This window comes from Magallana gigas, chromosome 10, assembly GCF_963853765.1.
Source record: "Magallana gigas chromosome 10, xbMagGiga1.1, whole genome shotgun sequence".
In the NCBI taxonomy this organism is placed as follows: Eukaryota; Metazoa; Mollusca; class Bivalvia; order Ostreida; family Ostreidae; genus Magallana; species Magallana gigas.
Genome location: NC_088862.1, coordinates 27483292 through 27499369, shown reverse-complemented (window position 1 = coordinate 27499369; position 16078 = coordinate 27483292). Strand labels below are relative to the sequence as shown.

The 16078-nt window shown below is 30.7% G+C and overlaps 1 protein-coding gene across 1 annotated transcript; it reads left to right on the top strand.

Moving 5' to 3' along the window:
* The first annotated feature begins 6478 nt into the window (after positions 1-6478).
* Positions 6479-13596, top strand: LOC117683899 (multiple epidermal growth factor-like domains protein 11). The gene is made up of 7 exons (XM_066074111.1): positions 6479-6701; positions 6806-6865; positions 8868-8883; positions 8995-9056; positions 9303-9431; positions 9633-9701; positions 11874-13596. Exons 1-7 carry the CDS (start codon positions 6500-6502, stop codon positions 12065-12067), a joined length of 732 nt encoding a protein of 243 aa, XP_065930183.1. The 5' UTR covers positions 6479-6499; the 3' UTR covers positions 12068-13596.
* The last annotated feature ends 2482 nt before the right edge of the window (positions 13597-16078 follow it).

Here is a 16078-nt window from a genome sequence, read left to right as displayed (position 1 = left end):
TTGGTCAGGTGGTTTTAGAAAAAAATCAAAATGTAAAAAAGCTTACAGACGGATAAACATAAGTAAAGACAACAAAGTGTGATCAGAAAAAACTCATCTCAGCGTTCAGCTCAGGTGAGCTAATAACCACAAAAATCTGCAAACATTGATTCAAGATAAAAGTTTTACAGTACCCGCAACGTTATTTTTTACAAGATAAACGATAGGATAGGATTCACGCACGATAGGGTAGCATTAACGCACGATAGAGAACAGTATACACGCACGATAGGATAGGATTAACGCACGATAGAACAGTATACACGCACAATACGATAGGATTGATACACGATAGGAAAGGATAAACGATGTTCATGATAAACGTATAATCGCTTCAACCGATTTACACGAATTATCTTGTTAATGGCGGAATTTGAGAAACAACACGTACGAATAAAGATTTACGTGGAAATTCTATTTAGTAACAATTGCCGAGTTGTTAATCATCGCTGCATTATATATAGAATGTATAAAAATGATCAGTTAATTTTTTTTCCACTAAAATTATGTGCTTAAATAATCAATAAATCTTCTGAATTGTTATCATTGTTTTCAATACCGAACATCCTAGCCGATCGCCGCGAATATTTCAGCCCGAGATCAAATTACACGGAAAATAGTGGGTTCAATTATAAAAATCAAACTCTTGTATAAGTAAATATAAAATCTGTCATAAATACACTTCTTTCTGTGTAAGAAAATGATGCATTAAAAACGAATGATATTATATACAAGTTAAATAAATATTTCCGCAGGTTCACATTCTGCTTACGATTTGCTAACATTGTTTTCATAACCACACACCTAGCCGATTGTCGAGAACATTTCAGCCCAAAATCAACTATCACACAGAAAATAATGGGTTAAACCCTGGTTTTAATTGAATACAAGTTATATCATAAATACTTTTGTTTCTGTAAAACATGTTGCATAAAACACACATTATATTGCATAAAAGTTAATGTTTATGCAAGTATACACTCGCGTACGATTTAATATATTCGATATACAGGTAAATATGTTACCTTGTTCCTAAGAACTTCGATAGTTTACATTAAGTTTTCATTTTTAGAATTTGGTTAATTTTGATCTAACAAATTAGGAAATTAGTGTCATAATACATATGTAGAATGCTGGAAAGGATTTTACAATTCTTGTTCAATAAATTTTCGTATACGGCGCACTGAGCGAATTGCAGCTTCGAAATTAATATCTTAATTTACTTGCTTATGAAAAACGATTAACACGATAGGATAAACAGAAAAACTGTTAAAATTGAACGATAAACCTGATAGGATTCACGCACGAAAGGATAGCATTAACGCGCGATAGAACAGTATACACGCACGATAGGATAGGATTAACGCACGTTAGAACAGTATACACGCACGATACGATAGGATTGATACACGATAAGATAGGATAGGATTGTAAAAAATAACGTTGCGGGTACTGTAACATTTAATCTTTACAATTTTTGTGAAAAAAAAAAAATTCTGTTTCGATACAAGTCTGTCTTGGTTTTGCTTTAGAGCGAAGTCCATAAAATTATAAAGATAACATATATTACATGTATGTTACTGTAAATGCCCGATAAAGATAACATTTTATTCATGGCATCGCACTTAATGCTAACTGACGTTTTTCATATTAACTGTTTGACAATAATTGACCACCTAGTTGTCTACGGACAATTCTTGATTACGACAAAGAGCACATGGCAGGTTTGATAGGTCAGCAGAAAATGCTCACTCCACAATTTCACCTGATCCTTTACCACTATCTTTTTTTAAAGGTCTGTGTTTGCTCTGCTCCTTTTTTGTATTTTTCTTTTGGATTTTTGAACTTGGAAGACTGTTCTTTATTACCACAGATCATTAATAATCCGATTTTGAAAACACATTCCATGCATGCATAGAAAACTAAAATGTATTGCATATTTGTATAGAAAGTCATTTTTAAAATAAACTTTTAAAGGTGACAGAACAATTAGGAAACAAAATACAATAACTCGTGATTAAACTTTCAGCTATCATTTAATTGTACAAAAAAAATTGAGTACGTCTGACTCGTCATTAAAATGACATAACGAATACGTGAGAAATATTCTTAAATAACCTTGCACATCAAAAACCAATTCCTTTGCTTTCTTCTTGACGTATAATGAACAGCACAAGTTATTCAAGCTGTTGTGTATGTTAAAGTACTTGATATCACTCATGTCACAAAAGTTCTAAATATAGGTGCCAAGCCAATTATAATTGAGGACCCTTGAAAACACGTTTCCATTTCCTTATTCTGATTAAAATAGAACCAACACGTTAAAACAATAATACTTCAATCAAATTAGACTTATCGAATCCAAATTTCATAGTTCAAATTTTAAATGGATATTTTTTTTTAAAAATTAAAAACATGTCAGAGTACTTAAGATATCTATCTACGTTAAATTTTCTTAAATTTGTATAAAAGTATATTATGTGCATGAAGTATGTATATTCCCATCCTCAAAACATATTTTAGAAAGATTTCAAACACCTAGATAACTATGAATGAAAAAATGAATTCTATCATTTTGAATTATATATATTATCACTGTTCATTTAAATGCAGTGAAGTGTTCTTCAAGTAATATTTTTTTATTAACCTTTAATGATATGTCAAATTAATTGACGTAAATGCCACATTAATTTAGTGGTTACCAGTGACTCGCAAAACAGATCCTGTTGTTTTATAACTTTAAACAATTATCTAGCCATAACAAAAAAAACCACGTTTTTGTAATGAGTGCGAACGCTAATTAAATGCTTGATTAAAATAATAGCATTCTATTTAATTAATGAATCGATCAATTAAAGTGACTTCTACTCACATACTTCAAAAAAGCGGGGGAAAAAGCTGTGTCCGCCAATAACCATGTTTTGTCGTATCGATATCGACTTGGTTAAGTAAAACGAAAACAATATTTATTGGCAAGTTATACTTTAACGACCTTATGTTTTAACAACTTTAAAAAATCAAAAACAGATCATTCTGCTTAATTTGTTAGGATTGAGAGAAAATGAATTATATTTTAATACTTGTCATTGTATGAAGTATCAATGCAACGGTGTCAGAATTTGAAGACAAACAATGTATGCAACGTAAACTTTTGTGGCAAATCTAATTTTACTAGAGAACTTATAAACAGTTTATCAAAGAATAAATGTGTAAATACATTGGAAACTGATTTTATCAATTATTTGTTACACTTCTACAAACCTAATATGTCCTTCCCCCTTTTCATGCTTTTCGATAAATCTGAGTATATATTTGTCATACAAAGTTATAATGGAAAGCATGTAAAACTGAAACTTCCATTAAGATATTTAGTAAGCAAATGGGAGAGTCAAAGACTGTACATTCTTTAAAACAACAAACATTGTTTCACATGAGCTAAAGATGCTATTTGGTTTTTATTTTACAATGTGTCAAATATGAACATATGTTATCACATGAATAAATTCTGGCAGGATATTCAAGAGTTATTGAACATTGCTGATGACAAGATATCCAGTATATTCTGTTTAGTTTGTGCCATTTCTGGTAATTAAAACCCCTGTCACACCGGAGCTGCGTTCTCACGGCGATACCGCAGCGTCCTTAAATAAATCAAAACGCCGAAGTCAACGCAGTAGAGTTTCCATAACAACTCAACGTCTTCTTCGTTCGTCGCAGTGGGATCGAATAGAACATTTAAGAACGCCTTGCGACGGAGTGCACTTTGAACATGCACAAAGTACGCTCCGTGGCTCTGCGTTCTGATAAACATGCCTTAGAAGCAGAGTGGGGTCGCCGTGGCAGTGCCGTAAGGTCTCCAACAGCGCCACGGGAGCTCCGTTGACGCGCTCAAGGAACGCAGCTAATTGCAGTGTAGAGGCAGTGATAACTCAATCGCGCTTGCATGGAGATTCCTCGTAGACCTTTGAGATCTCACTTTGTCTCTATCGCGCTCTTACTGCGCATCAACAGCGTTTGAATAAGTTGTTTTTTTTTATTTGGCTGCGTTCACAAAGCGACCCCAAGGACTTGTTGCTGCGTTCATCGCGCTCTATTGACGTTCCTTTTGCGTTTATTAGCGTTTCTAGTGCGTTGTCATCCGACTACGAAAACTCGAACAACGGCTGTTGGGCAATAGGAAGCGATGTAGTAATTACCAATCTGGATGTGGAAGATTTTGTTGAAAGTAGCATTTGCTAAAAATATTCCAGAACCAATCAAAGGACGTTGATGGAATTCATGTCATTCAGTTCTGATGTTTTCAAATCGTTTTTGTGTTTACTAACAACTAATAACTTATCTTTTTTGTAGAAATGGGCTGTGGTTTATAAAAGATCTAAAGACATACGACCTATTTAATGAATGCTAATTTATAGCAAACTAATCAAAGATTTATTCTTATGGCTGAAAATTACAATTATGGAAATTGAAATATTTGTAAACAAATGATTTTATGTTGTTTTCTTTTTAAGATAATTTTTCGAGACTTTGCATATTTACGACTGTGTCGAAAATTCTTTTGTAAAACTCAACCCTGATTCCTAAGATTTTTGTCCTAGTCCTTCACAATTTTTTTTAGAAGTAGTTACGTTTCAATTACAATGTACCTTTTCATAAAAAAAAATCAAGTTTTATATCTTTTTTTTTACTAGTTGTAAATTATTGTTTGTTTCCCATACAATTTTACAAAATAACCTACCGAAAAGTGAAGGTAGTCAGCGCGCAGAGCACACAGTGCAAGGTAAATAAAAACTCCTAGCACGTCTCGAGCATTCGGCGGATACTCGGTGAGAGCGCAGTCAACCGCCAAGTAGAACTCTGCGGAAACGCAGTTACATGCCATGGAAGCTCAGTAAGATCGCCTCTATCGCCAGCGAGACGCCGGGATTTTCCCCTTGTAAAGTTTTCAAATAAAAATTGTACATTTTTCGGAATTTTCCTTGCTATCCTACGGTGATGCCATGAATTTTACAACGCCGTGAACACCTCGTGGGAACGCAACTTGGTATGAAAGGGCCTTTACTAGTAGCTATATATAACCCTTTTCATGAAGAGTGAGACCGAAATTTAATATTTGTGTAGACTCTACATTTGTTGATCTCTAAGTTGTCAGATGTGTTATTTCGGAGCATTGAGATAAACAAATAGTGAGTACAGAGGAAAATAAGTCTAGTAGTGATAGGTTAACTAGAAGAAACAAACAGCAAATTGTGCTTCTTATGATAAAATAAGATCACGGGACTGATGAGTCGAATCTAAAGATTCTATGTCCAATAATCTGAATGATCAGTCTATATGCAATTCATTCTACAATAGAATCTAATCATTGTTAACTATTAAGCTCATCAAGAGGAAGTCGAGCATTTCATGATGAAGTAGCAATTCAACTCATGGTCATTCAAACGTGTAAACTATTTGTATTTGTCAAAGGATGAGGTACCAAAACTTATGTCAGCTGCTCCTTTTAAGTATGATTAATTATGTCCATTATAGTTTTGAAACACTCCAACGATAGTAAATACAATTGACAGATCTTAATAAGTGTCAATAAGTCCGGTTGATTTACTTGAAATATTATGTTTTTTAGACCCAGAAACAGAAAATTATTTGCTCGTGTATTTGAAGTGCTTTTGAAATTTGGACCGGAGCTTAAAAGTAGAAAGAAATTGAATGTAACAGTGTACCACCTCATAGATAAAGATGGTTATTTCCGTGTTACTGTTTTATTTTGCATACAGCATATATTTTATATATATATATATATATATATATATATATATATAGATATATATATATATATATATAACTGATAAAAAAAATGCCTTAAGGTTATAAAACAATGAACGATGCGGGTGGAGAGTTTCGAATTTCGCTTTAAACGTAAAAAGAATTACGGCTATTAAAACGTTTTTTTATGGTCCCTTGAAATTTGCAATTAACGAGTTTTGGTTTGATAAATTTTTAGCGTATTTACGGATATCTATATATAAAATTATATGCCAATGCTCAGATCAGTTTAAAAGGAAGCAGGAAACATGAGGTTTGTAAATATGCTACAAATATTTGAGAAATTCGTTTCCTATTACATTTCACATCTACGCTTTGATAAACTTGATCATTCATTTTCGGATAAAATGAGAATTGCGACAGAAGATTTATTTGCGTGCATTGTTTGTTTTTTAATTATCTGTTGTATTGATGCTGCATATAATGAACAGTAAGTATTTAATACTTCTTACTTTTTTACAATTGCCTTACTGTATTTTGGATAAAACCTGGGGTTTTTTTTTCATTCTCTGATGTAACTGGTCAGCATTTAATCGTCATTTGCTGTTGTGTAGTTTCGAACGATCTTCTTGCCGTTATGGACAAAAGTGGGATCGCTTACAACAGAAATGTACAAGTAAGTAATATATAACACATGAAAGTTTATGAAGTTTTGAAAATTAAAAAAAAGAAATTGATCTTCCCTTTTATTGTAGAATGTGACTTGGGTTTCTATGGAAATGATTGCAAAAAAACCTGTAATTATCCATTCTATGGATCCAATTGCGTTTTTGAGTGTAATTGTTCAAAAGAAGAATGTCACTTCAAAAATGGCTGTAGAGATCATCATATAGAAGGTTTTTTTTTTTTACTAGAAATATTGCTCGTTTACATAAGCTAAAATTTACAGTGAAGACAGTTTGAAGTTTTGTTACAGCATTTTATCATATTTTATATTTAGGTGAAAAGAATCAAAATAGCTTATCAAAAATAAACACGAGTTTCAAGAACGTCAAAAACGGTAAGGCCAATAATAATGATAAAATAAAAGATTATTAATTGTTCTTGTTTGATGTCTTTAATATTATTCACTTTATATTAAATACAGCTCTAGATTAAATACTGGTATCAAAGAATTCTCGATATGTTGCATGTAGAAGAATAAACATGTTGTCTCTTGCTTTAAAACAAAGAGTTAATACATTTAGAACTAAACGAAATAAAGACAATGCACCTGTTAAACCATTAGGATGACCCCTGGTTCTAACACAACTCTTGCAGCGATGGCTCTTATCGTTTTACTGTCGATCATATATAGCTATCTAAGGAAATTCCATCGCCGTCAAGGACTAGGAGATGATGAAGTGTATCAACTGAATTCAATCTTTTAATTTTGTTTTCAAAATGTTGTTCTCATTGCATAAAAACATATGCCTTGAAATGGTGTAATACAAAAAGTTGTAATCATATGAGTCAATGTTTTTTTTCCCATTCTAATAAAATAAATGACTTCGGTGTGGAAATATACCTGCTACTATTCATTAGCATAGTAACGTTACTATTTTATTTAATAGTACACTATGTTTTATTATGCATCAAAATAAGAATGTTTAAATAAACATCGCGCACTACTTAAACCAATCCTTTTCAATTATATTGTAACTATTTTGAAGGAGAATAAAATGATCATAAAATCATAAAACGATACAATACGCTTAAACTGTCCCCCACAATTTGTTTTAGCAAACTAATATCTAATCTTGTCCTATCTATTTAAAATACATTTTTTCTATTTAATTGTTTGTAAGTATTAAACGAGCTTGGTGTTGACAGTTTGATAAATGATAATCAATATACTTGCATTATCAGCGAAATTGGTTAAATAAGCCATATCAAAAATGAAAACGCATTCATAAGTTAATTCATACAAAATGAATATCATCATAGTTCTTTTGGGAAAACATAAATGTTCAAAATCACCCAATTTAAACTGTATGATTAAAAAACATGTATATGTTAAACTAATCCCATGATAAATAGTCCACAGTTTCATTGAAAATCTTGATAATATTGCTACACTCCAATATTTATTTTCAAAAAAAAACTTTATTGATTTATGCAACATCTATTTGTGACACTTGGTCAACAGCTGATAACAACTGAACAGCTTTGATAGCATCGTTACCGTTTGGAAATATGTGTAAACGTTTTTGAATGTTAAATAGATAGAGATTGATCTGTTTTTTAGTATCCACACTGGTTAAAACATACATTGGATGTGACTACATATATCAAAGATTTAGTATATACAAAATAAAACAGAAATTCCAATATATATGTTTTGCCTACCTTCTGAAGGCCATTCTGGTATTTTAAATCAACCTAGCTAATGTACCAGTGGAAGAAAAATGTTGCATTGTTCAAAACTGATATAAAAATATACAGTGTGACCATTTTTTAAAAAAGTACAGATGCTGATACTGTTGACAATTTTTGTCTACATTATTTTGTACGAGATGCTGCCGAATTTTTATTCTCAAAGCTCGATAGGATGTCTCAAAAAGGTCTAATATGTAATATACGCATTTGTTCAATTTTGTTTAGAAACATTTTATATTTCAGAAGTTATAATTAAAGTACATATGCATATTTCTAGCTCATGATTTTGATGACATTGTTTTACGCAGCTTGATTCTACTGCAAAGTGTTCAAACTGATATTCAGATTAGCTATTTCGGAAAATGTCATAATATTATGAAAACCATATCAATCGTTTTATTAATATTTCCTTAATCAGGTTAAATATGATTTTATTATTTACCGCATGTTTTAATGACCCAAAAATAGAATCTATATAATACAATACTTAATGCGTCATCATTTTGTGATATAATTATGTTATGCATTTATATAATTAAAAAATCTTCAATTTCTTTTTTTAAATACTTTAGCTGAAATTATTTTTGCAAAGGTATCCAACATGTTATTTATTTTTCTAATTAGCCAATTTGTATTTCTTGAAGATACACGATGTGATGGGTATGTATGAAACTTTGTAATTATTTAAGAGTTCGAAAATTTATATGATTCACATTTTACATGCAAGCCACACAAGATTCGAGACAGTTATATTATTTTTATATGTAATAGAGTATTAGGAGAGACATGTTGCGCTGGATATAAGTGGAATCGCATAATAAAGAACTGTACAAGTGAGTATTTTTTCGTAATGAAACAAAATTATAAAGTTTTCGAACCCCCTGAATACTTGTAAAAAAAATATAAGATGGAGTACATATATATGCTGTTGATATATGAAATTGAAGTATTTGAAGTGTTGTTTTCCGCGCTTATTGTTCTTTCTCAAATAAAAAAAAAAGATTGGCATTCAGAATGTGTTACAAAGATTCTACACTTTTGAATTAGCTATGTATTAAGAAACAGTATATATGTTTAAGGGTGTGAAACAGGTTTATTTGGACTAAACTGTACGCTGCAATGTCAAAAAGGTACTTACGGACAGGACTGCCAACATATTTGTAGCTGTGAGATTAAAGACTGTGATCATGTGTTCGGTTGTTTTAAACGTAAGGTTACATTTATAAATAACATCCCAAGCGAAATTTCTATAAAATGTTTCTCATAGGATATACATTATTTTAAATAATTCCATCATTTGTAAAACAGTCGTACTTCTACATTGTAATTTATACAAAATCAAAATGATTTACGCGGCATTCTCTTATTTCCCTTTTTTTTTATTTTAATGGTATCATTTTTTGTAAAAGCTTCAACACAGAGAACAAAACACAGAATCTATAGTCGAGTAACAACAATTGAAAAGAGCCTTCTGAAAGGTAATTGAACTGTAAGCACAATTTGTATTTTAAAAAAAATATCCCATTATGTATTTGACATATAAACATTACTTTTAAATGGACTACTAGATATAACTATAAAATCCTTACGACACTAGTCATCGTTTAAGAATAGTTCGATGTAGTAAATGCAATGTTATTCGAAGACGAATGTACTCGAGAGATGGTAAACTCCTTAAATACGACCATTGATTACTCGGCTTTCATCAAACGTTTAATTATGAAATCATGTTAATATATGTGCTATAAAAATGTTATATTTCATGGAAAATGGTCTGTTGCATACGATGCTGAGCAGATCCCATTCTTAATTTGAAGAAATGTCCACATGTATTTAAAGTAGACAGATAATGTTTACTTTGCTCCATATGCTGGAAACATGTTGCACTGTAGACTAGAGTAGACTACGTTAGGGGTATTTGTTTAATAAATTGTAATAATTATATTTTAGTTTAGCATTTGTTGTTTACATACCGTAGTAGTGATATACCCTGGATCACTTAATTTACTGACAAAAATGGTCACATTAGAGCTCCAAAACATTATTCTATGAACAATTTGAAACAGCGGTTTAATATTAATTTGATGTAAGAAGCAATGATTAACATAAGAGTCTGCCCATGCATAGTCACCAATTTTCTTTATAATTCATACCTGGGCACATCTAGGTGAAAAAAAACCAAACATGCACTAAAAGTTGATAGCCTTGGTAATCGTTGACATGATGACCGAGGCTGAAGAGGAAAAAATAGCAAAACTTACTGTCTTTGAAGCCATGTTATAGTCACATTTTCTAGAGACTTTAGATAGAATTTGGAAACATTCCTGTAAGGACGTTCTTTACTCCGGGTTCTAGTTGTCAAATTCGAATAAAGTTTAATGTCATGGGTAAAATTTGTTTAAAACACAAAAAGTATACCTGAAATGAGTTCTGATTGATAACTCATTCGATGTTTTTACTATACTATGGGTTGAAGCTAAAAATAATTGAACTTTTAGCAAAATAGAGGAATTTTCGACTAAATTTTTCAGATGTTGTTTTTCTCTTAAATTTTTATGCAGTTCCATAATAATAAAAGTTAAGATTTTATTTGTTATTCAACATAAATTTGCATACTTTCTGTTGGTTTTATCTCACTTATTCAGATAACCGTATGACACACGATACAAATTAAAAATATTGAAAAATGCTTAAGAACGATAAAAAAACACTATATCTCAAAATGTTGATCACTGACCTCACATAAATTTTATGCCAGCAAAATAGGACCAATATATTTAGTTTAAGAGCACAGCTGTTTCCGTATTTTTATTAATCAATTTTTTAGTAAAATTGAATAAATTAAGGCAGGGATTTGAAAACTAATAGAGGAAATTTTGACTGGAATATTTTTAACAATAGTTAGACATTAGCTCAAAAAGTAGGTCATTCACATACTTTTTTAAAAGTAAACAATTACACTACAATCAAAGCTCTATGATACACAATAGATGGTTTTTCATTATTATCAGTTAATTTTTGTCATTCTGTCACCCTTAAACTACAGAAAAAACTCTTTCATTTAGTGACAGAGTAATATAAGTTAATGTGTTAAAGATTTTTTTGTTTTCAAAAATGAACAATGTGTTTGACCAGAAATACTACACCTACTGCCATTTCATGCATATCTTTTTACAACTTCATGCTATGCTATGGTATGCGATTTTAATGATATGCTATGAGATTTGCATGCTATCCTATGAGAAATTGAATGAAGGGCCTAATGATATGGTATGCTATGAGATTTAAATAAAAGCGCCTCCATGCACAGATGAGTTACGTTTATTTTAAAGTAAAATGATAAGAAGCCCAAGTTTACCACTAATCAGCAATTGTGAACATTTATTCTCTCAAATAAAAACATTTAAAACCGAGTTAACAACATGTTGTATACTACATTTGTATGCTATGGTATGCTTTGCTGTGATACGATGAATAAGATTCTGAGATTGTATGCTATAGAATGAGATTCCAATGGTATGTTATGAGATTTCAATGCTATGTTATGCTATGGTGTATGTTGTTAAATATATGCTTGAGCTAACTGTAACTGTGAGGGAAATGAGTACAAACGAATGAAATTGAAGACATTAATATTTGTATATTTTCAGATAAGAATGATTTACACTTAAAACTCAACCGAATGTGCGACCACTCTTCAACAAAACCAAAGATTACTCTAATGATGACTGCAGTTATAGTTCTTGCAGCTGTGGCTTTCATTATTTCACTTTTAAATCTGTTTTTCCATCGACTGATAAAACGCTCTAAGCTGATAAGTCGCCTTGGTACTATTCGTGTGTAAATGTTTACAAACAAATAATACATTGATTTGTGTCCAATCATTTGAAAGCTTTATAAAGAAAATAATATTGTTAATCTAAGACTTACAATGCAATACCATGAATACAAAGGGGACAATATTGTTTGATAACACGGTTTTAAAGACTCATGTTGATACTATTTTGTCAAGTTTAATGAATAATGTTATAGTTTATGATTTGTAGAGGATGGTGATTCATAGAAAGGGGTAACATCATTTACCCAACAAAAATTAAGTAAAAAATGAAAATGATCATTAATGATTCCTTCAACCGATATTATAAAAAAATGTATTAAAAACGATAAAAAAATGAAATTTGTAACATTTTGTGATTGATATGTCTTCTCGTCAATTCCCAAAGAAAAGAAGACAACATAAATTAAAATTACGACCAGGGACAAATACGTGAAATCTTGTATTGGTATTTTTCTGCGCACAATCTATATGTTAGGCAACATTTTGTGATTGATAATAGTATCAACTGGTAGTTTCAAAAGTAAAATAAGTGGACTGAATTTGATTAATACGTTTTATCAAGTCCATGGCGTTTTCAGACCACAATTAATGTGAAGATATTACGTAACCAATTTTCGATTTCATTTTCTCAATGCAACCGATAAATAAAATTCATATTTATATGTGATTAATAATTACTATTCGGAAATAAAATATAATTACCTCATATTTAAAGATCAAATGCAGAATTGTGACATAATTCAATTAAATTGCAATTGTAGTATTACGTAATATCATTTTATATAATTTTACGCGATGTGTTACAATGTTATGTAACAATGAAAGTCACGTTGGTGGCAAAGAGCCACATACATGTTTTTTTCCATATCTTGTTTTGTGATTGTTAAATTACCGATCAGACCCAACCTTACAGAGAGTAAACCCCAACTAAACCATGGGTTTACTTTCTGGGTTTACTCTGGGTTTACTAGAGTGGACCCAGAGTAAACCCAGAGTAAACTCCAAGTAAACTCAGAGTGGACACAGAGAGTAAACCCCGATCAGAAGTATACCCTGAAAGCAGACGCTACATGTGTATTCGGAATATACTAGGGGCAGGAATCACAGGCAGTAGGGTGAGAAGATAATATACAGGTCTGCTGCACAATTCAATGCGTAGAGTTGACTCCAAAAGTAATTCTCGAGTAAATCCAAAGTAAAACCCAAGTAAACCCAAAGTAAACCCCGAGTGGACCCACATTTTCAAAAAGTAAACCAAAAGTAAACCCAGAAAATAGAAACGGTGTTTAGTTGGGGGTATAGTCTTGTGATAGGTTGGGTCTGGTCGGTACTGTATATATCGAAAAATGGAGCTGATGGGCATACGTCAAGTAAACTACATAGGTTATAGCCCCATCATACGGAAATCAATTATGATTAAAATACATTAAGCAATTTGAAAGAAAAAAAAACACCTTATTATGAAATAATGCTTCACTTTTATGAGTGTACATTTAATGTCCTTTCAATCGGCAACTTCAAGCAATCCCCTTAATATCGGATATCATTTTTTTCTATAAATAACTTTTGATTTGATTTACTTATATTCTTTTAACAAAAAACATGTTTTCAACTAGACGTTTTTGTGAAAAAAAAAAACGATTTCACTTTTTACTTGAGTCATACATGTAATTCACAAGTTTTGGATGTATGTCATTTAAAATAAACAATTTGGAAATTACATCAGATATTCTGGGAATTCTTTATTATTCTACATTGATTTACATTATACTTGTAATGAGATTTAACTCCTCAATTATAACTTTGAAATGAACTGCAATAAACACATCCCTTAGTTACAAAATTAACAACAGCGGTATTAAATGTTATATATCTCTTTTTATTCTTAGCTACTGAGCGGTATTTACCTAAATAGTGCAGACCAATTTTAACATTATGATAGTGGCACATCATTTACCAATGTTTTTTTTCTGTTGGCATTGTTTTTGATAAAGTTTCAATGAATAGAAATGGACAATCCCGATGACTTTATAAAACCGAAACTATGAATCTCAATTAAAAAAAAATAAATATTTTTTTTCAAAAATATATTTCTTTTTAGATTTGATCTATGTTTTACAATATAAAATTCGACTAGTTTGACATTTAAACTTCCTGGTGTAAATAAGTAAATATGAATGACAATTTAATGGTATATAGAAGGAACAAGGGAACATTAATGGAAGCCATTGATGCAGTATAATTATGTACATTGGATTGATAAGAGTTGATACATATGTTTATACAGTAAAAAGGCGTCAGATAAAATGATATTTAAAGTTAAATTGAACAGTATCTGTGTTACCTTTGTCATCATTATTCCATCTTTATCTAACAACATATGTGGGAGGTAAGTAAAATGTGTTTAACATGTTAATTACATGGTAGACTATCTTTGACAATGAATGAATTACACAAAACGTAGCCGTAGAATCGATGGTGTAACTATATGTTGTGTTGGGTACAAGTGGGACCATGAAAGTGAGGAATGCGTATGTAAGTAATGTGAATCGTATCGTATTCAAATTCTATATATATATATATATTTTTTTACGTGAAAGGAGAATAAATAATATACCTTATTCATCATTTAGCTTTGCAGTGGGATATACAGGAAATAACTGTGACACCAAGTGCACTTTTCCATTATACGGACATAACTGTCAAATGACATGATTGTGTTTGTCAAAAAGAAGACTGTAATTTTGCCAAAGGCTGTAGCCGATCTCTAGATGGTACAATAAATTTGAATTTCAAGCTTATTTTACCATAGCAAAGCAAAATATGATTCATAAAAGAGTCCTTTTTCTGATTGTAAGATGTACATTATCACATTTTTTTCTTGGGATTTTAATCACACTATCATGATTATTTCTGTTTGAAAAGAAAAGGAGAATAAAATAAGTATGTCCTGTGTACTTTAAAAAGCTATAAAGCATATTTCAGTTTTTGCTAAGTAATGGACAGCTCATTTACCAAAAATGAACATGTGCATGTGTATAAAAATTGATTTTTTGTTATTTGGTATGTAGTTTCTACAATTAGCTTTAGCTACAAGAGTACAAACGCTACAGAAGAAACAGAAAATGTTACGAATACAGAAAATGAAAGAGGTACTGACTTAAATTAATACATCTCCACCACTGATTTTAGTGATATCGTCAATTACCTGTGTATGAGTCATAACTTTTGCTATATGTACCTTAAGCCGATGTAACTAAGAGTATGATCAACCTCTTGGAACTTCATTTCAAGGCTGTTTACGGTTAAAATATTATATAAATTCTAAAGTGAACATATTGAAAGCAATTCTTAACGCAAAATAAAACAAATGCATGCAGTTTCTAAAGGCTGCTAGATATGAAATACATTTATATGGAAGATTGCACATTCAACAAAATTAGTGATTTTCAAAATGATTATCATTAATTACAACAAAATGGCATTCACTTCTTGCTTATCAGTAATGAATTGTTTTATCATCATTAGGGTCTTCCGTTTCCAACGGAAGACTGTATTGTTTTTGCTGGGTTTCTTTTTCTCTATTTTTGTACTATTATTATTATTCTTTTTTTTCTTTACATTTTTCTTAAAACTCAAATATCTCCAGTATGCTAAAACGGATTTTTATGAAATTTTCATGAATAATACAAGACATGAAGGTCTTTTATCACTTATATTTTTGTAGATGACTTCACTTCTGGTCGGCCGTTATGTTCGTTTTTCTTTTTTTAAAAATGATTATGTTCTCCCTTTATCTTTAAATGATTAAAGATAGAACATTGACATTTTCAGGAATAATATATTTTTAAATTCTTAGTGCCAATCAGATGAAACCATGATCATCTGTCACTTCTGGTCCGTTCAAACAAAATGTTTAGAAATTTGAGGTTTAAACATTTTTCAAAATAAAAAATTTACAATTTTTTTTCATCAGAATGTGTTTTAAACTTATTAAATTTTAATAATAGCAGGTTG